Here is a 23,674-nt window from a genome sequence, read left to right as displayed (position 1 = left end):
TGTCGGATTAAGTAATGAAAGAACTGTTTGTCCGCAGCCTGTTCCGCATCGTGTCGGGGCTGTGGCCGGTGTTCGGCGGCGAGCTGCAGGTCCCGCGCCCGTGCGGCTGCAGCGTGTGCTCCGACGAGACCAACACCCTCGCAGACGACGTCTGCGCCTCCAGACCCATCATGTTCTACATCCCTCAGAGGTACCCTATTGTAGACGTGATGCCTGCCGTTGAAAACTTTTGTTAATAGATGAAATGGTGCACCCGTCTGCGCTAACGGTTTATGCCGGTAGGGCAGAGGACGATGATAAGATGAGCATGAGGTCAGGTTAGGTCAGTTAGATCAGTGTGGTAAGTTCACCAGGAATTTATCACAATGATCTCCAGAAAGAATAGTCCATATTACTAACAATTTTTTCTCTTCTGTTTAAAATGCATTTTTCGTTATTAACGGTTAATTAACCGTTTTTCTGCTCGGTACTTTTAGTAGCTAGAATTAAAAAAGGTTTGAAAAAATTAAATACAAATTAATTTTCTCAACTAGAAACTCCAAAAACGAGCTCTCTTACGAGTTTTGATGTTACACCTAATTGGATTATTTTAATAGACAGTTATGAAGACTATTATAAAATTTCAAGCGCCGTAAATATCACATCATCCAGAACAGATATTCTGTATTAAAATAATACAGCAAAAATATAAATGTTTATTCTTTTTCTCTGTTACAATCGAATAACTAACCGTTTACCAGTAGCTAAGCATAATACTTTCTTTACTAAATGATATACAAGGTTGTATAATTTAACCATAATTTAGGTTAAGTATCGGTAGGTGACCGGTAGTGGACTCGTATGAGGTGGAGTGAGACGTGTGTTTGTCGGCAGGCCGTACATGTCGGAGGGCACGCTGATGGACCAGGTGACGTACCCGGCGCGCGTGGCCGAGGCCGGGCCGCACGTGGCGGCGGCGGAGGCCCGCGCGCGCCGCATCCTGCGCGTGGTGCGCCTCGACGCCTGCGCGGCGCGCCACGGGGGGCTCCGCGCCTCCGCCGACTGGCGCGCCACGCTCTCCGGCGGAGAGAAGCAGCGCATGGCCATGGCCAGGATGTTCTACCACAGGTGCGCCACCCACGCCTCGTTTTCAAACCGCAGCCGGTATTTACGGCTTCACCGGACGATCGCAGATGCCACTCTAAAACAAAGGAAGGACTTATGGATCGTTTTCGGACTGCTCTGATGCCCAGCCGTCGACCGCACCCGGTATTTACGGCTGCACCGGACGATCGCAGATAGCGAGTGCAGATGCCACTCTAAAACAAAACAAGGACTTATGGAGCGGCTAAAAGAGATACGACTTTAGTCTGAAAACACCGCTAAGGATTCCCTACACAATGTGCACTGTAGCAGGATTCGTTCGACAGTTTGATTACCGTTTCGTTTCACTCTTAAAAGTTGCCGCGATTTACAAATTATGACTTAGTATTTCAGCTGTACTACATTCACATTATATTAAATAATTATTAAGTGTATTGACTTAAATTTAGCAATTGTTAAATGTAAAATTAGTAGCTGTCACTCGCATCACGTTACAGCGCACACAGTAAACACATTTTTTTTTTCATTAATAATGGGACTGCGCTTGGTCTTACCTCATCTGATGATAAAAATAAATGACAAGATCTAGGATGTAGCGCGCTTACGCAGAAGATATCTATTCCCCATAGATTTAACTTCGGACTACTCTACTGCTATTGGCAACAGCCAGCCTTTACAGCTTCATTCAAAAAAAAAGGACTTATGATGCGACTGACGAACAACTCCCGACTGACGGATACAACTTTAGTCTAAGGGCACCACTAGGAGTTAGAACCTCAGCTTAAGTAAGCCGTTGTAATTTCGATCCCCGTTTGAATTGGACGGGGGATCGATCAGAAGAGTCATTTAAGTTGTCGTTTGTTTGTTTGAACGCCCTAATCTCAGGAACTACTGGTTCGAATTAAAAAAATCTTTTTATGTTGGATAGTCCATTTGTCGAAGAAGGCTTTAAGCTATATAACATACAACTACCACCAATAGGAGCGGAGCTGCGATGAAAGATATTGCAAAAGGTGGGGGAATGAAACACAGACGAAGTTGCTTGGGTCAGGTAGTACTATATACCATCTAAAATTTAATGTACCCTCACAGTTAACAATAAAGATTTAACCTATTCTGTTCTATTACAGGCCAGTATACGCGTTACTGGACGAGTGCACGAGCGCGGTCTCGATGGAGACTGAAGTGGTTATGTACGAGGAAGCCGTCAAGGAAGGCATCACCCTGCTTTCCATCACCCACAGGCCCAGCGTCTGGTTAGTATTCAAATGCTATTCAATTTCAACGCCATTTTATATTTAATTTTTTCATGTAATTGGCATTGCATCTATATGGACGGTAGGGAAAAAATTATATAGAAATAGACGTTCATAAGCTAAAATTTCTTACGTCCATAAAATACATTGAAATATTCAATTGAGTTTCTTGCCAGTTCTTCTCAATTGGATCTATATACTTAACTGGACGGTAGGGAAAATAATATAATATAAAAAAATTGACGTTCACAAGCAACTAAAATGTTCTACATGATTTTTTAATTTTTTGAAAAGTTCAGCCGCAGGTCACGGTGGTCTAGCGGTTTAGCACACCACTTTTCTTCCGATGGTCGCGGGTTCGATTGCTCGCACGGTACAAACATTTGTATTCATGTGTATGATTGTTCGCATGTTTTCTATGTATATTATATATATATATTTACAAAGTTTTAAGTATATCTAACAGTATTTAAGTATTTATATCCGTTGTCTAGTACCCATAACACGAGCTCTACTTAGCTTGGAACTAGATGGCGCTGTGTGAATTGTTTTGAGTTATTATTATTATTATTATTATTTTCTCTTTTCATAGCGAAGCTGGTGATTTGTACCAAGGACGGGACATGCCAAGCATTTATTATTATTATTTAAATAATAATAATAATAATAAATGAATTAGGATTATTTTTATTCTATTCTATTCTTGTTTATTCCAGGAAATACCACACCCACGTGCTGGAATTCGACGGTACCGGCAATTGGTCGTTCCGGCCGCTGGAGAAGGACGCCCCAGCTATCACCACCGGGCTGACTGGCATCCTCGGAGGCTCTGCAGCCAACGGAACCAGCTCCAGTGCCACCACTGCGCCTGCCACGACTGAAGTTACAGACAGCAGTGATGAGTAAAGGATACTTGCCAAATTTAGCAAATTATTGTGATTAATTAATTAGTATATATTGCACACCTTTGTATACAATTTGGAAAATACACTCTGAAGTTTTAAGTTTAAAGTCTAATTTCGAAGATTTTTATTATTTATTTTATTAATATTAGTACTTAAAATTATAAATATTGGAAAATCTACTCTAAAGCTTCAGCATTAAAGTCTACTTTCAAATGTTAGATTTATTTTATTTATCCAGCTTTTCATAAAATACAACATTTTGAAAATCCACTCTAAAGTTTTAACTTTAAAATCTAATTTCAAATAATTTAAATATTTTTAGTTCATCCGGTTATTTTACTCTAAAACTACAAAGTTTGGAAAATCAACTCTAACGGTGTAGCCTTTAAGTCTACTTTAAAAAAAATGAAATTCAGTATATCCAGTATTGTACTAGGTGTGCTATATATTCTATAGCAATGGACAGTAACACTAATGTATCTTATTCATAAAAAAAATATATTTCATAAACCTGTTTTAGTTATTCAACTATTCTGTCCTTTTCTTATAAGTTATTTTGTTAATTTAAAAGAAAGAGATAAAAGATAGATAATGGTTTTTAAAACAGTTTAATTGATAAATTGGTTTTTATGAATAAGACGGTTAGTTACTTAACATATACATACAAGTTAAATTATATCAATAACTCTATGTTTAACTGTGATTAAATGAATTAACCGAATTGTGGGAATTATCAGTTCAAAATAATTTCAAACAGAATTTTATATCCGCTAATCCGGATCCTCTTAATTGAAGCAAATCCTGATAATCGAAATATATCTTTGATTTGCAAACGAGCCCAATAATGTATCTTTAAATAAAAGTTTTAACTCCAGAAACCATTTAATATGGCAACAAAAAACTTCCTTAATTGTATATATATGTAACATTACAATATATAAAAAGGTCATAACATTAATAAGCGTGAAGATATACTCAAAAACATACTTTTTCTCTTTAAATATATTCTTTCCTTACGAAAGTCGAAAAGGCCATGTTGATATAGCGGTCACGTCACTCCTAGTCTATATATTATATATGGGAGATAGAAGCCTACCTATAAGATATACTACTGGAAGCGGCCCTAAATTATGAACACAGTTAATGTTTTTGTTATAAATAACTTTATGTACATGTAAATCAATTTGAAGACATTTTTGCTTGTTTTGTAGCAATGTTCGATCGGTACAAATGTATTACATATATATTTTTATATGTAGATATTGTTGAACATGTTTAGTTTTTAATCCTGAATTTCTTCTCAAATCATATAACAAAACAATTAATAAATTAATTAGAAAATAATTAAAATAAAAGGCCGGCAACGCACTTGCAATTCCCCTGGTGTTGTGGGTGCTCATGGGCGGCGGTCACTTACCATCAGGTGAGCCGCAAGCTCATTTGTCCTCTATGCTATAAAAAAATCTGAATATAACTTAACACTTTCAACGATAAGCGAAACTGGAATAAACCGGTTTACACTAGTTAATTAAACTAGTATAAACTGGTTTATTCCAGTTTTAGTGCCTGTAATACAGTACTACAAAAACAAAATCGTCTTCAAGCTGATTTGTCTATAGTCTATACATTATGTTAAGCTCTTATATTAATATTAATATCGTTTATTAAATAAACACAGTCCAATTTTAATATTAAATAAATATAGCATTTGATACATACACTTGTGTACTTATAAAACAAAATGGTTGACGGACTTGTAAAAATATATTTTTTTAATTGCATTTCTTTTGTGTCGGACTTATATTTTTTAATGTTTTTTTTTTATTCGTGTCGTCGGCGGTTTGTGACCACAGATATGTAATAGGTACATTGCAGATTATGTTGTGATATTTTAGTTTGTTATGATTATTTTTAGCGACTGTTAATTAATTGTTTTGCTTCTATGATTTTATTTAACATATAATTACAATGTAATGTACAGGGTTGTACGATATAGAAATGAAAACTAAATATAAGTTATTTAAATATTTACATGTACAACTGTAATTTTCAATATTTATTATTGTATTTTGGTATGTCTTTTATTGATATTAGTCAAAAATAAGAATATCGCATATAGAATAAAATGATTCACAGAAATATTTTCCTGTTTTAAGTATTTCTATTTCAATAAAAGACACACGAGAGTTGTGACAGGTTATATAAACATGGAATCACATATATTAATTACATCACTAATGGTACAGCCATGCGAAAACAACACTTATGAACCTAATTTTACTTTATTTATTTAATTTAAATTCTTTGTAATTATCACATCACAGTGACAATATATATATTTAATTGTTTACATGTCTGTACATATACGTTTTATTTTCCAAAGTGACGGTAGAATGGATTTAGGAGAGGTGTGTGTTACATACAATATTCTAGTATCATAAATGGATATATGGGCGCAATATACACTGTGACGTCCCGGGTGCTGTTCGTTATGGTTACCATATGAGGCCGTAAGCTTATTTGTAATTTTTTTTTATAAAGAATTTTGTATGTTTTTATTACTGTTTAAAAAACAATATGAGATTGAAAGGGATGACGTTGGGAAGTCATTATACTATATTATGTTGTATGTATGTGTGTATATATAAAAAAAAAATATTGTCGGCAATACTTAACGATTGGTTTGATATTACTGATAAAATTAACCTGAGTAATCTAATAACGGCAATTTTTAAATATAATCTGTAGTAAAAATTAAGTAATGAACTGTATAATTCAGTTATCTATGACCATCCTTTTTTTTTTATTTAAACATCACACGACTTTTTTTTTCTCTTATTTTAGCTCCGGCGGTATGTGTTGCCATTAGCCACACGACTTTAAGTGGGAGAGTATTGTAGCTCTACTCCAGATATTTGATAAATTAAAAAAGAATAAATTGTATGACAATCCCAGTGCCTAAAGTTACAGGTGCTTACAATATTACAAGCGTTAGTGATGGTCACATGTAAAATGAAACGGCGGACATGCTGTCTCCCTCGCACCCTTGGATATTTGTGTAACGGTTTTTAATTAACAATTAATGTTAACATATTTTTTTATATTATGTGAGATTGTCAAAGTGGCTGTTGATTATTTTATATATATATTTATGTACCTTTGTTGTAAGTATATAAGAGGAATGTTACATATCGCGAATTATTAATGTATTTTTTTATGATTTCTCTTTCACTGGTGTGTATTGATAGAAAATCTTGAGTTTGAAATTTTTTAATTTTATTTTCTGTTCAAATATCAGTTGGCAAATGGCAACATCTATTTGCCCACTGGTGAGATATAATAAGTGTTTTTTTATCAATATGTGACAGTTGTAGTGGATAAAATAATGTGTATAGTGTAAATATATTAGTATGCAGGAGACGATGGGACTTGTAAGTGATTATAAATGGGGTTTATATTGATAATTGTGTTTTATTATATCTTAACCCAATGGCCACAGAAGTCTAGACCATCCCACTGTTCGACTGTATCTGTCCCATCTCTCAGTAACAGAAGAATCGGTACATAAACGACGGAAAGTTAATCGTAAAAAAAAAATTTACGGCCTCGGTGATCTAGCGGTTTAGCACACCGCCTTACTTTCGATAGTCGCGAGTTCGATTCCTCGCACGGCACCAATATTCGTATTCATGAGTATGATTGTTTGTATCGGTCTGGGTATTTTCTGTGTGTAATTCAAATTCAAAATATCTTTATTCATGTAGGTCTATTACAGACTCTTACGATATGTCAAATCTACCGTCAGTTCGGACTTCGGAACGATTTCGAGATGAGAAGAACTGACAAGAAACTCAGTTCGTATTTTTTTTTAATATTGTACATATTTACAATAATACAGATGTATTTAAATTCAAATTTGGGAGAATAGAGTGACCACCAGCATATGCTATTAATAAATAAAAAAACAAAAAATGTAATCAGTGTTCGCAACCTGAACAGACCAGTCATACTTGTGAACGTGTGCTGCTTGTGGGGACAAGCAGCACACGTTCACAAGTATGACTGGTCTGTTCAGGTTACGAACACTGATTACATTTTCAGTTCAGAGATACAGTTCAGCTTGTTGTTCAAGCAGCACATGACGGATGAGCCAGCCATCATTGCACTAATATGTATGTATTTACGAAAAAAATCTATGTATTTGTATCAGTTATCTAGTACCCATAACACAAGCAATAGCTAGCTTAACTTGGGTCTAGATGGCGCTGTGTGAACTGTCCTGAGATTATTATCATTATTACATAGTATAAAACAAAGTCACTGTCGCTGTCTTTCCGTCTCTATGTATACTTAAATATTTAAAACTACGCAACGGATTTTGAAGTTGCCTTTTTAATAGATGGAATTCAAGAGGAAGGTTTATATATATAATACATGTACCTACACCCGTGCGAAGCCAGGGCGAGTCATCATTGTCTTGCCTTTATCCCATTATTTGTGGTCAGCGCAGTATGTCATTCTCTTCCACTGCTCTCTATCGGCCGTCATATTGGAACATACTCTTCTTTTATTCATATCATCTTTCACACAATCCATCCATCTTTTCTTAGGGCGTCGCCTCCCTTTACATCCATCCACATTCATATTATACACTTTCCATAAGACATGATCCTCGTTCCTCCGCATAACATGCCTATACCAGCTCAATCTTTTACCTCGCAACTTTTCTATAACCGGCATAACTTTCAAACTTCCTCGTATATACACATTCCTTATTCTGTTATTACTGGTGACCCCACACATCCATCTTAACATTCGCATTTCTGCCACATGCACACGCCTTTCGTCCATCCCCTTTACGGCCCAACATTCAGATCCATACAAAATATTATTATAATTGTTATATACTTTTAGTTAGAACTACCGTCCACAGCCACAGTTATAATATTCCGATTTTGCAAACAATCTATAGATAAACATGATAGTAAAAAAACAAAAGAACACAAAATACTGTGACACAAAAAAACAAAAACAACATTAATATATTGTTTTTATATCTCTGTCTTATTTAAACATCCCACTTTGACGAGAAAAATATGAAATGCAGTTCTAGTACATTAGTTTCATGTATTTATATTTACATACCTAATACAAAATGAAGTCGGTACCACTGTATGTTCGCTTAGATCTTTTAAACTACGCAACAGATTTTAATAAAGATGTTATTGAAGAGGAAGTTTATATATATATGTAACTAGCTGTACCCGCAACTTCGTCCGCGTGGAATTTAACTTTATTTTTCTTAAATAAAAGAGTTTTTCTAAAATAAATGTAGCCTAAGTTACTCCTTATTACATCAGCTACCTGCCAAAAAAGGTCCCGTCAAAATCGGCCCAGCGATTTCAGAGATTAGCTGGAAAAAAAGGGAGAGACAGAAAAAAAATGTTATTTTGGTGTATGTACCGTATTTATATTGATATGCATGTAGTAAAAACCGGTTATTTCAATATTACAAACATTACAGACACTCCAATTTTATTTATATGTATAGATAATACATGTACATCAGTACGAAGTTGGGGCGGACTAGTATTGTATAAACATAACGAATACAAAATTCAAATTCAAAATATATTGATTCATGTAAGTCTATTACAGACTCTTATGATATGTCAAATCTACCGCCAGTTCGGAATGATTTCAAGATGAGAAGAACTGACAAGAAACTCAACTCGTATTCTTTTCAATGAACAATTTACTCAACGAGCAAAACTCATGTTCAGTAGCAGCCCATTAGTACTTTTACCAAAAAATTGCCATCTACTGCATTTCTTGTTGCCATTCAAAATAAAAAAAAACCTGCTAGCGCCTCATTAATGGCAATCAAACTGTATGGTAATGAGATATGAAGGTGAGATAACTGCCTGCCGGGAGCAGAGGTCACCAGAGACAGTTCATTAACTCCACAACTAATTGGATGTCCATGTGCTCCGCCAAATTACTTATCAGGATTTGGCGGAAACTGGACGTGCTTTGGGGTTTTTCCACAAGACATATATACTATATGTACTAGTTTTTACTGGATTTTCTGCGTGGGTGGATTACTAAACTTGATCCAACATAACATAACATAATAATATGTTTGGACTGTATTTTTATTTTTGATTTACAGGAGTACAGTGTGTATGGCTTGATAGTTAGAAACAGAAAGGGAGGAGTGACAGTTTGAATGAATCTTTTTTAAACTGTTAAGTGTTGCCATTACAAAACGAAAATATATACTACAAAATATTTATATTTATTTTAGGTTCAAATTGTCTTGAACAATACGAGCTAGAGAAATAAAAAAGGCACAGCAATAATAAATTATAATATTAATACATTCTCTCGCAGCCACTGTGTTTTAGGGGTTTAGCACTTACTTCCAATGGTCACGGTTCGATTCCTTGCACGGTACAAACATTTCTATTCAAAATTATGATTATTTATATTGTTCTGTATATTTTTTATGTATTTATAAAAAATATATCTAAGTATTTTAATCTGTATACTAATACAGACATATTATATATATAAAATCTTAATATGCTATCGTAGTCGTCGATCTCACATTGTATTTTACTGATAAAGGCTATAATAGAATAGCAGAGAGGGTGGACTCACTGCCCCCACTGAGTTATAGACCGTTTTGTCTCATTAATTAGTTTTAAATTATATTATTCTATGGACAATAGCCTATATTATTATTTTTTTTTTCCAAATATTCTCATCTCCCCTCTTAAGGAGAGGAGATGGCAACATACCCCCGGTAGAAGCACAGTCGGCCGGGGTTCAGGGCCCCAGGGAGAGAAACCGGCGTACAATGCGGGCAGAATCTAACAGCACCGCTTTCAGCATCTTTGGAGTGAGCCGCCCCGGAATCCCAACCGTCTGAGATGTTGTTCCAGACTGGTTGGGATAAGACCCTTCACCGACATAACGATTGGAATGATTTCGGTGGACATCACCCCCCACATTTCGGTCACCTCGTGAGCCAGGTCAAAATATTTTCTCTTTTTCTCAGTTTCAGCTTTCTCGAGGTTCTCGTCATGCGGTATGGTGATGTCCACCAAAAACACCCTCGAAAGTACCCGATCCATCACCACGATATCAGGTTTGTTCGCAAGAACGGTCCTGTCCCTGGTGATGGATCGGTCCCAGTAGAGCTTGACGCTGCCGCTTTCGAGGACCGGCTGGGGCTTATAGTACGGCAACCTCTCATTCGCGAGGCCGTACTTTAGAGCTAGTTCTTGATTGAGTATTTTGGCTACCTGGTTGTGTCTGTGCAAGTATTATTATTATTATTATTTATTTATTTTTTCTCAGCTTTTGCTGGTTTTCTCCACACTTACGGACCGAAACCAAGTAAGTGCAGAGTGTGTGTATGTGTGTGTGCGCGTGTATGTATACGCGAGTGTGTGTGTACTTATTGTGTGCTTGGTGTGACTGGTGTTATATCATTTTCATTGATTTCGAGAAATTTTCGGATTGTACGACAGGTATTTAAGATGGCAGCCTTTTGAAGGGTGATGTAGTGTTTTTTGTATATCTAATTGTTTCAGGCTATGATGTAGGTGTTTGGGTATGATACCTGTAGATGAGAGGACTATGGGTATTATATAAACTTTTTCCTGTTTCCAAATTCTTGTTACTTCTTCCTTTAGCTCTGCATATTTGCTTATTTTTCAGCAATTGTCTTCTGTAGATTGTGGGTATTAGGAACTTATTATTATTATTATTAAAATGCACATTAATAATATTAATCCGTCATACTCGTGAGCGGGTGCTGCTTGTGGGGATTAGTCTGTTCGAGTTACGAACACTGATTAGACTATTTGCTTTTGCAATATCATATGCTACATAGTGGTCACTCTATTCTCCCAAATTTGAATTTAAAAATGAATCTGTATTATTGTAAACATTTATTTGAAAAGAATTCGTGTCAGTTCTTCTCATCTCAAAATCATTCCGAACTGACGGTAGATTTGACATATCATCAAAGTCTGTAATAGACTTACATGAATAAATATATTTTAAATTTGAATTTGATAGAATACTATAAACATATAAGTAAATTATCTACGCCCCACGACTTCGTCTGCGTTTTTAAAATATTCCTCATTGCATTTCCGCTTCTATTGGACATAGCGTAATGTTAAATAGGCTAATAAATATTATCCATACAAACAGACTTTCAAAATCTATTAAGAAGTACATCATCAACATCTGCTTCTACCTTATCCCATTTATTTGTAGTCGGCGTACTATGTTTTTCTCTTCCATTCCTCCCTGTTCGCAGTCACCCCTCTTTCACACAGTCCATCCACCTCTTATTCGGCCTTCCTCTCCCCCTACAACCCTCTATATTCATCTTACTACTGTTGTGTACTAATGTTTGTGAGAATTGATGGATATCTTCACTCAAATGGACCTTTTCACTCAAAAACTAGTGAACGAATTTTGATGAAATTTCACAGTAATATAGCTTATGCATCAGAATAACATATCTATAATTTAAAAAGATATTATATAAATTGGGCAAAATATAACGATAAATGTAAAGGAAGTGTGATACAGACGAAGTTGAATGGGTCACGAAAAAACTACTGAACCGATCATCATGAAATTTTGTACACATGTTCTCGGAGGTATTAGAATGAACATACTTTTATTAAAAAAAATATATAATTTTATTAAATAAATTATCGTATATATCCGAATCTCGTGAAGGCGCCCCCTTTGATGAGTTAGATTTCGTGTTCGTTCAATCGGTTTCTCTAAGGTTGCCTTGAAAACATTGCTTTTAGCTATAAGGTCGCCTTATTGTAACGATACATGAGTCCTTTGTTATATTGTTTGTACTTCTTCTTTACTATAAACAAAGTACTGTTGCAAATAAAGTATATTCTATCTATATCTATCTATCTATCTATAATTGCTCTCTAAGCGTAAACTGCCATTATTGCTATTTAAAAAGTAACTATTTTCTTAACTACACTTCAGAGTTCATTGCCTCTCTGCAGTGAAGGTGAAATGACTGTTGATCTTACAATGTGCATGTTTTATCTGCATATTGTTTTCTTTATTGAACTCTACTACTCGTGAATATAATTATAATATTTGATTTGGTACTACAATTAATATATTTTTTTATACCTACATATATTTAATTAGCATGACCAACTATATGATTTTTGTAGGTGTTAATGGAATGGAGCACCCGCCTGCGCTAACGGTTTACGCTGGCGGGGCACCAGTGGACGGTGATGGTGAAGATGAATGAGGTCTGGTCAGTTAGCGCGTCGTGATAAATTCACCAATAATTTGTCACGATGGTTTCCAGGGGGAACCGCGTGGAGGTCATCCTGCTAGTATTGGAGTTATTAGTCCACATTACTAACTATTCTCTTTCCCTCACTAGATGATATTATCACTCGTGGTAAGTCCCCATATCCTATATATATATATATATATATATATATATATATAATTATGGTCAGACATTATATTGTGAAACTCCCCTTTGCTAATAATAGTAATATTTTTTATAACATTTAGAGATATACATAAGTACCTGGAACCCTAAGAAAGGAAATAGGTTGTTTATTTAATCTACCCTTAAAGCGGTAAAATGGGGTTAATTAATTCGTGAGCGATAAATATTTGAAATTAAATAAAATATCTAAATATATGATAATTAAATTACCCCTCATAAGGTATGACCATTACCATAGATAGTAATACTAGATAGAGGTCCTAATGCTAATTCAGGTAATGAAAACTGTGAAATTAGTAGTAGTCTAAGATTTATATAATTGTATATGCATATTGGTAAATGTAACTGGCTCCTAATAAAGAAAGGTGACACAGCATGTTGTCAACTTACCCGGCCGGTAAAAAAAAATGCTAGTTCAGGATTATATTCTTAAGAGATTTTTTTATTTTTTATTTATTTATTTAATTCAGGCTACATGGCCCATATTATAAATACCTTATAGACTAACATACATAAGAAATAATAATAAAAAGTAAATAAAATTGTCTCTATGGTCACGGCACTGACGAAGGCAATCTGCCACGGTAGCGCCGATACACTACCCCCTTCGGCCAGTAGTCCTCCTTCATGAAGGTGGGCAACATGTTGGTGGGGACCCGGGCCACTATGTGTGAATAATGTATGAATGTGGAAGCATGTGAGGGCTAAAGTCACTTGTATCTTTTCGATGCGCCGAGGTTTTCGCTGATCTTCAGCTTGTATCAGAGTCCGGGATAGGTAATGGTACTACATTACTGTTCAGCAACTTGCACTCGTTAGGTTTATAACACGTTATTACTTTTAGGTTAGAAACGTCTCGCGCGTGTGTCGGCTCGGTAAGTTCTTTTCGGTAACAATCCACGTCATGGTAGGGAAAAAGAGGGTAGGCCAAATATACCTACCTATATTTTTGAACACAAACTATCAAATATTAAAAACACAAATAAATTAATAGTTACTTGAGTCACAAAATAAATCAGTCGTAGTAATCAGATCAGACCAGTCCCTTCAAGCAACACCTGTTCACGAGTATAACGTGTGAATCAATTACATCACGTTATCATGTGACATTCGTGATAGCAATCATGCGTATAGTAAGTGATAAACATCGCCTATATACACAAACAGTATTACGGAATCATGTTATCATGTTTTTTCTGTGATAGTAATCATGCGTTACTAAACCAGAGAACAAATCAATAATCATGCCTCTTAACCTGTAATTTCACTGCCTAATCGCTCCCTAGAAATGAAACACATCTTACAAAACAAGCTGCGTGCCAGATGAAATAGGTGAGACGAGGGTTGCCAGCTTTTTTTGACAAAAAAAAAACGTATAAACTGTTTTGGATAGGAAAAAAATAAAGTATTAGGAAAAAAGATATTTTTCAAATTTGTTTGTATTAAAAACGTATTTTTGTTTGCTTTTAACATTAGATTTTATAAGGGCAGAGGAAGGCCAAAAAAGAGATGGATGGACTGTGTGAAAGATGATATGGTAAGAAAGAAAGTAAATAACGCGATGACTGCGAACAGGGATGAATGGAAACGAAAAACATATTACGCCGACCCCAAATAAATGGGATAAGGAAGAAGCAGATGATGACTAGAGCTGTGACAAATGTCACAACTCACAATTGACATCTAACATTTCGTTCAGTAATTATAAATCGTTAAGTACGCTTAACGAGTATATTGTTTTACGCATCACAGTAAACGTTGAAAATAAAGTATTTTTGCATACTTTATGTAAAAGTATAAAGTATTTGGTAACTATACTAATAAAGTAGGATACGTTATAATAAAGTATGGTTGGCAACCTTAGGTGAGACTGAGGTACTTATGCAGATCTATATCTATGTATTTAAAAAAACTATATGTATCTAATGTACCATAGAAATACAGTCACCTTTTACAGTCAATCTATCTACATACTTTTTAAAAAATATTCTATTTTTAAATAACAGTACCTAAATATTAAAATATCAGTACGTACGTATCAGTAGAAAAATAGAAACATATTTTTCAAATAAACTTGATATACCTAAGCACTGTTGAATAGTCATATATTCTACCACTCATTCGGATACACAATAGAAGAAGAACGAGCTACAACCTTGTATTTTGCTCTTTTAAATAAATGCAGCTCAGATTTACATCTACACTAGCATAGCAGATCTTTGTAAAATCCTTAATAAACATTGATTGATTGATAAATCATAATGTGTTTCCATTAATTACAATCGTCACGAACCGCACTTTCTCTAGGTACGACTTTGGCAATTGTAAGTTTTATACTTTTTGAGACAATCGGATTAGATTTCAAAAGTAGTGGATGGCCCAGTTTATTTGCTGTCCACTGGACAATATGTAAATTGTAGTGACGGTAGGGAAAAATAATATTATAATAATTATAAATAGCATAGTTTAGACTTAGACTTAGATAAATAAATGGTTACATGAGTACCAAAATAAATCGGTCATAATAATCAGAGCAATTCATCCAAGCAACACGCGTTCACGAGTATTACGATTGAGCCAGCCATCACTCCACTCAATCATATTTTAAATAACAATATAACCATGACTTTCTTGACCCACTGATCAATCAATGACTAGTTTCGTCATGCTCACCTATGATTGAACTGAAATCATCATATTGTTCCGGTTAAACATCTTATTTATGACCAATTGAAGTAACTATTTAAATTTATAAATCGTCCAATAAAAAAAGAGTGATAACATATCAATTTAATGAACACAGTGACACGACAAACATTTTTAGTCATGTTACTGTAGATAATTGCAAATATTTATATTTTTTAATATAGGGGAAAAGGAGATTGATAATTGTGCAGACTGATCTGGCTAAGTCACATCCGTGTTAGACTTCGTTGCTAGAAACGACCCTAGATTATGGCTTCCGGTTATTGACCGTGATTGTGTATGATAGGTTCTAATAATGTTGTGTAATAGGACCTCCACGTGGTCTCTCCCTTTAAAACCTTCCTGGTTTAACTGTTAATTTCTTGTTAATTCGCAATGATGAACTATCTGAACTGACTTCAACCTTATAAATATCATAAAGAAGGACAGGGGATTGTTAGTAATAATAATAATAGAATAGAAAATCATTTATTCAAATAAACTTATATTGAAGCACTTTTTAATAGTCATCACATTTTTTTAATCTACCGCTCATTCGGAAAGCTTTTTTAAATAATTTTATTCTTACTTACTTAAGTTTAAGTGTCTGAATTCAAACTACCGATTAGCACTTAAAGCAATTCAATTAAATAATCAAATAGAAATAATATTTAATACATAACTGGTTAAACAATTAATAAGAGGAAATCAGTCATAGTGATTAGAGTAGACAGTCCCTACAAGCAGCACCCGTTCACGAGTATGACGGATGAGCCAGCCATCACTGCGCTCGACCATATTTTAGCGAGCCCAATGACCCGGCCCACCACGCCGCCACAAGTCTGGACATTTTAGTGAGCATGACTACTCAAAACACCAGACCACGTCATAGCTACTCACAATTGCCATCTGATGGTTATAGTATTCACATTTTACATAAGAATGCATGCGACAATCAATACAAAAACCGCTACGCTTTCATATTTCTAAAATAGTTCAATCAAGAAAGCAATGAGATAAATAAATTATAACGTTGTATGCTAATAAACTAATTATTTACTTGATATGTTGTCATCTATGAATTATAATGTTAATTATAATAGTATGAATTATAATGTGGACTAATGGTCCAATAACTAACAATGAATCGTGTCAGATTGACCTCCATACCCCCTCCTTCCCTCTCGAAACCATCGTGATAAATTTTTGGTGAATTGGTCACGATGGGCTAACTGACCTGACCTGATGTTTTTCTTATCATCTTCCACTGGTGGCCTGTCAGCATATACCGTTAGCGTAGGCGAGAGCACTATTCCTTTGACATCCATTAAAAAAACAATTCTAGATGATTCTAGAAAATTGCAATGTAGGTTTTTTCAACATTCGTTCAATCTCTATTAGAGACCTTGCGTCTCCCCTCACCCAAGCGCAATACTTTTAATGGAATTTTTGTAAACTCCTTAAAATTATCGCAATTTTTTTAACGACTGAAATTCCATTATCATCCAATAAAAAAATTGCGAATAGTCTTAAATATGGACTTTTGTTTCTTTCGCTTATTTTGGTAACATTACAAATAGACATAGAAATATTTTTTAATGAAATAAATTTAACTTTTGAATAGTTGCATTTTTTACTCATTATAAGAAGAATGTGCAAGAATTTTACGTTTTGCTTCTAATTCCTATATTGATGTAAGATTCCGAACCAAAAGGATAAAACAGTATCCTAATCTTTGCAAATTTATTCGTCGGTTTGTCACAACGACATATTTTAGGTTTGACAAAGTGTGACATTGTATTTACAATTGTATATATAAGTGGTTGGTGAAGTCACAAACTTATTGAAACGTATAAAAATATCATGAAATGTATATAGTAGTGTACCTACCATATTTGGAAGGGGTTTTTATTTCTTGTAACGTAATATATTAATTTCAGTAATAAAAATCTATTTTCCTTTAAAATGAGATCAGCTATCATAGATTAAGAATTAAAATTTTGAAAACCTCAACGGTTTTAATAAAATTGAAGTGACGTTAGGGAAAAATAATATTACGTGATATAAAAATTTGAATTCTAGTGACGTAATTCCTAAATCCCTTTGCATAATTCGTGAATAGTTTGAATAATTCGTGATTTCAGGCCCCTAAGTCTATAATATCACGTATCTGAAAAATGTTCAATGTTGGAGTTGGCAACATTCGCTTCAGTTTCATCATACGGCAGACGGTAGGTAGACCGGGACATGTGCTGTTACACGAAGCGTGCCTGGTTATCAGCCGGGTTATCGGGTAACAACCAACCACCTAATTGTCATATTTCGGAGGTAGGTATGTATAAAGATATGCGCTGTATCTTCGCCAGATTGTAAAAACCGTGTAGGTATGTGCGCCGAAAAATTACAGAGGAGATATTTATATTCAGTGACTAGCTGTACTCGCAACTTCGTCCGCGTGGAATTTTACTAAATATTTTCTAAAAAAAAAGATATTTTATAAAATACATGTAGCCTGTGTTACTCCTTATTAGCTACCTGGCAAAAAAAGTCCCGTCAAAATAGGTCCAGCCATTTGATAGATTAGCCGGAACAAACAGACAACAAACAAAATAACAAAATTTTATTTTGTCTGTTTTTTTAATTTTTTTTAATGCCTTTTTTAAAGCAGACGCTTTAAAAAATGGCATTAAAAAAAATTTGCTTTTAAAATATATGTAATAATAAATAGTAGTATTTTTTTTATTTGGGTTTTGGGCTATCTTCAGGTTCTTTGACCTGTAGCACCGCGAGTACTGCGACCTACATAGATCTATTGTACTCGCCCTTTTTCAGAGTTCACTATCTAGACCTGTTTGTTCCCGTCAGGGACAAGAATTAAAGGATATTCTTAGGAGCGATGGTTTTTATCTCCTCAGGATAGTGTAGTTTCCAAAGGAGATATTACGTTTATGCATGAGTGAGCAACAACCACATAGGGTGTGTAGGGGCGTTTTCTCTTCAGTTTGGCAGAATCTGCAGATTTTTGTTGTGTACAGGCTTAGGTTTGCAATATGTTTGTACAATTAGCAGTGTCCAGAGAGGGCCATAGTCATGATGCATATGTTATTTTTACTCAATAGCAATAGTTTATAAGAATATTTGTTCGCGTAGCCCGTTATTAGTGCTTTTGAATGTACTAATCCTGGCATTTTCTGCCAGTGATTCAGTGGCTCTTGTTTAGTTATTCATTTGAGATGTCCCAGTTTTAGGCAACGAGGCACGCCACAGAAGGATTCGATGACCAGAAACTTTATTACATGATCGGCATTTTCATTGCCTTCAATGTTTGAGTGCCCATTTCAGTATAATATTATTTCTGTTTCCTACTTAATTTAGTAACAAGATACAGTTTCTAATAAGTTTGGATCGGATTTCGTACGAGTGAAGTGCTAGAAGAGCAGCTTGACTGTTCCAATAAATGTATATGTTCTAATTTAAGGTTTAAAATTACTTCCAGACATCTTATTAAGGCGTAAGTTTCAGCCTAAAAGATTGAGGCGTCCTACATCATCTCCTATTTTGGACTCGTCTGTGAATCAAACCAGGTCCTGCTCTGAATGAGTCAGTTTATGATTATTTTGCCATTCGTCTCTCCCATATATTTCAATGTTGTAATATTGTACAAAGTTACTTTCTGGTGCCATGTTGTTTTCAAGCATTCCCAGAATAGGATCACTTGTTGTCGAGTCTTGTATTGGTTTTATGGCCAGGGAATGTCAAGAGATCCCCTTAGGAAGTGGATTCTGAGCATATTGGTCTTCGCCTTTTCCTGTATAAATAAAGGAAGAGGCGTCAATTCCAATAAAGCGTCTAGTGCTGCTCCCGGTGTGGAGTTCATAGTTCTTGTAGTAATCAGACAAGTAATTCTCTTGTATGCTTCTTCCTTATGCCATTTATTTGGGGTAATATGTTTTTCTCTTTCATTCATCCCTGTTCGCAGTCATCTCTTTATTTACTCCCTTTCTTAGCATATCATCTTTCACACAGTCCATCCATCTCTTTTTCGGCCATCCACATTCATATGTAACACCTTCCTTAAAATATTATCTTCATTCCTACGCATTACATGCCTATACCATGACAGACGATTACTCTTCAACCTCTCCGACACCGGGGCCACTTTCATACTTCCTCTAATGTATTTACAAACAAACAATTCCCTGTAGGCGGTTTAACTTGGTGACATCTGTGGATTGGAGGGTTTTCCGCCACTAGATTGCAAATGCATAGGTGGTAAGCAGTCACACCATTGTTGTAAAGCCATAGGGTAATTTTGGGGTTGATTCCCCGTCTGGGCCCACCCGACCCGTCGTCTTATTCCCATAGATTTTGTCGCTTTTTGAGTTATGGTCTCTATGTGTGTGTTCTATGTCAATTGACGACCTCGGTGGTCTAGCGATCTAGCACACCGCTTTACGTCCGACGGTCGCGGGTTCGATTCCTCGCATGGCACAAACATTTGTATTCATGAGTATGATTGTTTGTATCGGTCTGGGTGTTTTCTATGTAAAATATGTATGTATTTACAAAAAAAATCTATGTATATACATCAGTTATCTAGTACCCATAACAAAAGCTTTAGCTAGCTTAACTTGGGTTCTAGATGGCGCTGTGTGAATTGTCCTGAGATTATTTATTATTATTATTATCATCTTTTCTCTTTCTTTCTCTTCCTTTACAAGTTTAAAAGAAGGTAATACTCATTTAAACGGACCTTAGCCAAGTGTGGGAGAGGTTGTGCTGTGTAAAGATACTGTTGAGGAGGTCAAGATATTATATTATTATTATTATTATTTTGGTCGAAGGTTACGCTCACATGGGCGTAAAGTCAAGTTCCTACTTGACTTCTTATGTCACTTCACCCTCAATCAAAAGACATCTTACAAAGTACTGAACTGCTTGGCGGCTGAAATAGATGAGATGACGGAGGTGTCCAAACAGATGACTTGGTACAAAGTTTATCTCGATAAATTTCAATTAATAGTGTCTGATGTTTGTAATATACAGGGTACAAAAAGCGTTTTATCGTCAGGGCAACCAATTACAGCAAAGTTTGTGTTAGCCTTGGCTTCGTTCGCGTTGAATTTAAGTTTATTTATAACTAGCTTTTGCCCGCGGCTTCGCTCGCTTTAATTTATCCCCTTAGGGGTGGAATTTATTAATATCCTTTCTTAGGGGATACTTACGTCATAGTAGCTTTATGCCTGCAAAGCCCGATCGGTTTAAAATTGACAAAGTTTCATATAAACTTTCATCCCCTATTTTATCCCCTTGGGGGTAGAATTAATCAAAATCCTTTCTTAGCGGATCCTACGTCGTAACATCTACCTGCATGTCAAATTTCAGCCCGATCCGTCTAGTGGTTTGGGCTGTGCGTTGATAGATCACTATGTCAGTCACCTTTGAGTTATATATATTTAGATAAAATTTTAAAAATAAAAGTACCCTAAATTGCTTCTTGTAATATTCGTCAACTGCGAGTGAAAGTCCTGTCGATTTTGACGGACGTTCAGCCATATCAGAGATTAGCAAGAACAAACAGACTGTCAGACAAAATTTTTTATATAGGTTTTAATTTGTAATATAATTAATACGTAAACACTTGTAAAGCTGTTCATTGGAAATTACACATAGTCACTTAATTTTTTTTTGTATAGATTAAAATAGTTTCAATTTAGTGCGGTTTTCTAGAAACTTTTTGCCAACCACCACATTGTGGAATCACCTTCCAGCAATGGTATTTCCGAACCGATACGTTATTGAAACATTCAAGAAAAGAGCTTATTCCTTTTTAAAAGGCCGACAACGTACTTGCAATTGCCCTGGTGTTGCGGGTGCTCATGGGCGGCGGTAATCACTTACCATCAGGTGAGCCGCATGCTCGTTTGTCCCCTGTGTTATAAAAAAAAACTAACTTTGCTCGCGGTTTCACGTGTAATTTATAGCTTATGTATTATTCTGATGTAAGCTACATTATGCAAAATTATATCAGTAGTTTTTGCGTCAAACAGTAGCCAACATCAGTCCATCCATACTCACAAACTATAATATTAGTAAGATACACAGGGTACAAATACCGGTCTGTCTATCTGTAGAGCAATCTGTTACAGCAACCTTTGTATATATACATTATATATGGGTCATATATAATAGATGTAAAATAAAACGCAATAATAATTTAGTCGATAACTCAGTTTTCCGGGGGTTATTAAGTTATCAGCGCGTTGCGATCCCTGACAACTGTTTCGGAAGCTTTTTTCAGCCGTATATCTGGGGACAGCACCTATTTTTGTATACTATGTAATATTTAACTATATTACGCAATAGAAGGCACTAGAAGGTATGTGAATCTTAACGAGGTGCGTGGATGTAATCTTTATAAATGATTATAAAACACCAAATTGTAAATTAAATCGTAATTGTATATATTTATTAAAATGTCGATATAATTAGCGGTGTAACAGAAATATTGAAGAACAGAAAAACAAATGACAATCGTAATATAGAGAATACAACGTTGTATATTTGAATATTATAAAATAAATAATTGAGAAGGTTTAAATACCTATTTTTGTTGGAGTTTCCAACAGAAGGTAAGGTTTTATTTTATTATTTCAATTAATTTTATTTATTAAAAGTAATAAACAAACGATTAACAAAACGGCTTTACGATTAACAGCACTTCAATAGGCCAAACGTCATAACAATGATAGAGACAATAACGGGTCACTGTCCTTTAAACAAACACTTGTACACAATAGGTGGTACAAACAGTCCATAAATTGAAAAAGGTATCAAGGCTGTATTGGAGCCGAAGAAACGGCTGCTCACGTAATCCTGGAGTGCGTAGCAGTGGCCACACAACGAACATAAGTCCTAGGAACCGTGAGGTCGTTCCATAAAGCCTATGGAGATACCAGGAGGCTTTTGCGCTTCTGGGAAGAGCTTAGCTAGCTACTTTAGTAGTCTCGGCCCTACACAGTATATTACAGGAATATTTGTACACCAAGAATCAGAAACTCTTTATCACAGTCATTCTACAATTATTACACACGACTTTCACATATTAGAGCTGGATGTTTAATATATATGCAAATATATTTTTTAGTATAGAAGCCAACAGAATATCAGGGCTGCAAGTTTATCTGTAGCTTTATGCTGAGTTAGCTGCATTCAACTTTACAGCAAATAAAACTACTTCCATTTGGTGAATATAGATTTTTTTGAGGAATTAAGTATCCAATACAATTTTAAAATTAAATCAACTTTAAATTAGGTACTAGTAAACAAAAAACCATATGTTGGATTACGTTATAATCCTTATAAAGTAATATATAAAATAGAGACTGGACTGTATTTATTGAAAAGAAAATAATTAATGGAAAAGGAAGCAGAAATACGATTTCGACCTGGAAGAACGTCTTCCACACTCCGAACACCCCAAAGTAAGCAATGTAACATCAAACTTACTCCCCTTTGCTGAGCAACGTCCCGATGTGTAGTACAGTTTAGTGGCCATGCACTCTACAGTGTATATTTTCATAAAAACAATTATATTGTGTTAAATCATTAATTATCTTGGTTTATATAGTTCAAAATATGGAGCGTCCATTTTATTCCACTTTTTATTTTCAATTGTTTTTTATTCTTTTTTCGAAATTTAAGTGGCCACATGTTTTTATATAATATTTTTCTTTCTTCTTCTTTCTTTCTTTCAGTATTACCGAGCACCCTTTGATCCAGTAAGCGAGGCGATGATACAACCTGCTTAGACTAAGGAGGTTCGGAATACGGAACACCTTGCCATAAGATACAACAGAGTTCAATCATCTGGCAATATTTACAATTGTTGCATAAGCTTCGATCACTGTACCAATAAATAATAAATAGTGAACTTCTTATTAATATTTACTAAACGAAATAGGTATATTTCTAAGGTGATTAGAATGTCAAACAAACTCACGGCCCGCCTGATGGTAAATGACAACTGTTGTGTACATGAACAGTATTATGGATATTATGTCGCCATGTGATAGCCGTGGTTTTTTAATAGATGATAATGGAATGGTACATCCGTCTGCGCTAAACGTTTAGGCGGGACACTAGTGGAGGATGATAAGATGAACATAAGGTCAGGACAGGTAGTTAGCCTATAGTAACAAATTCAACAC

At 35.1% G+C, this 23,674-nt stretch overlaps 1 protein-coding gene across 1 annotated transcript in view; it reads left to right on the top strand.

Moving 5' to 3' along the window:
- Nucleotides 1-6,394, top strand: part of LOC131842670 (ATP-binding cassette sub-family D member 1) — a 57,222-nt gene extending 50,828 nt beyond the window's left edge. The window contains exons 13-16 of the mRNA XM_059191241.1: nucleotides 38-190; nucleotides 874-1,107; nucleotides 2,214-2,339; nucleotides 3,056-6,394. Coding sequence (XP_059047224.1) covers nucleotides 38-190; nucleotides 874-1,107; nucleotides 2,214-2,339; nucleotides 3,056-3,245 — 703 coding nt within the window. The 3' untranslated portion in view covers nucleotides 3,246-6,394. The remainder of the gene's footprint in view (nucleotides 1-37; nucleotides 191-873; nucleotides 1,108-2,213; nucleotides 2,340-3,055) is intronic.
- Nucleotides 6,395-23,674: the final 17,280 nt, after the last annotated feature.

Source organism: Achroia grisella, unplaced genomic scaffold (assembly GCF_030625045.1).
Source record: "Achroia grisella isolate CSIRO2021 unplaced genomic scaffold, CSIRO_AGI_Agris_v1 utg241, whole genome shotgun sequence".
Taxonomy (NCBI): Eukaryota; Metazoa; Arthropoda; class Insecta; order Lepidoptera; family Pyralidae; genus Achroia; species Achroia grisella.
The sequence above is the reverse complement of the archived record's forward strand: the minus strand, read 5'-3'. Positions and strand labels throughout refer to the sequence as shown.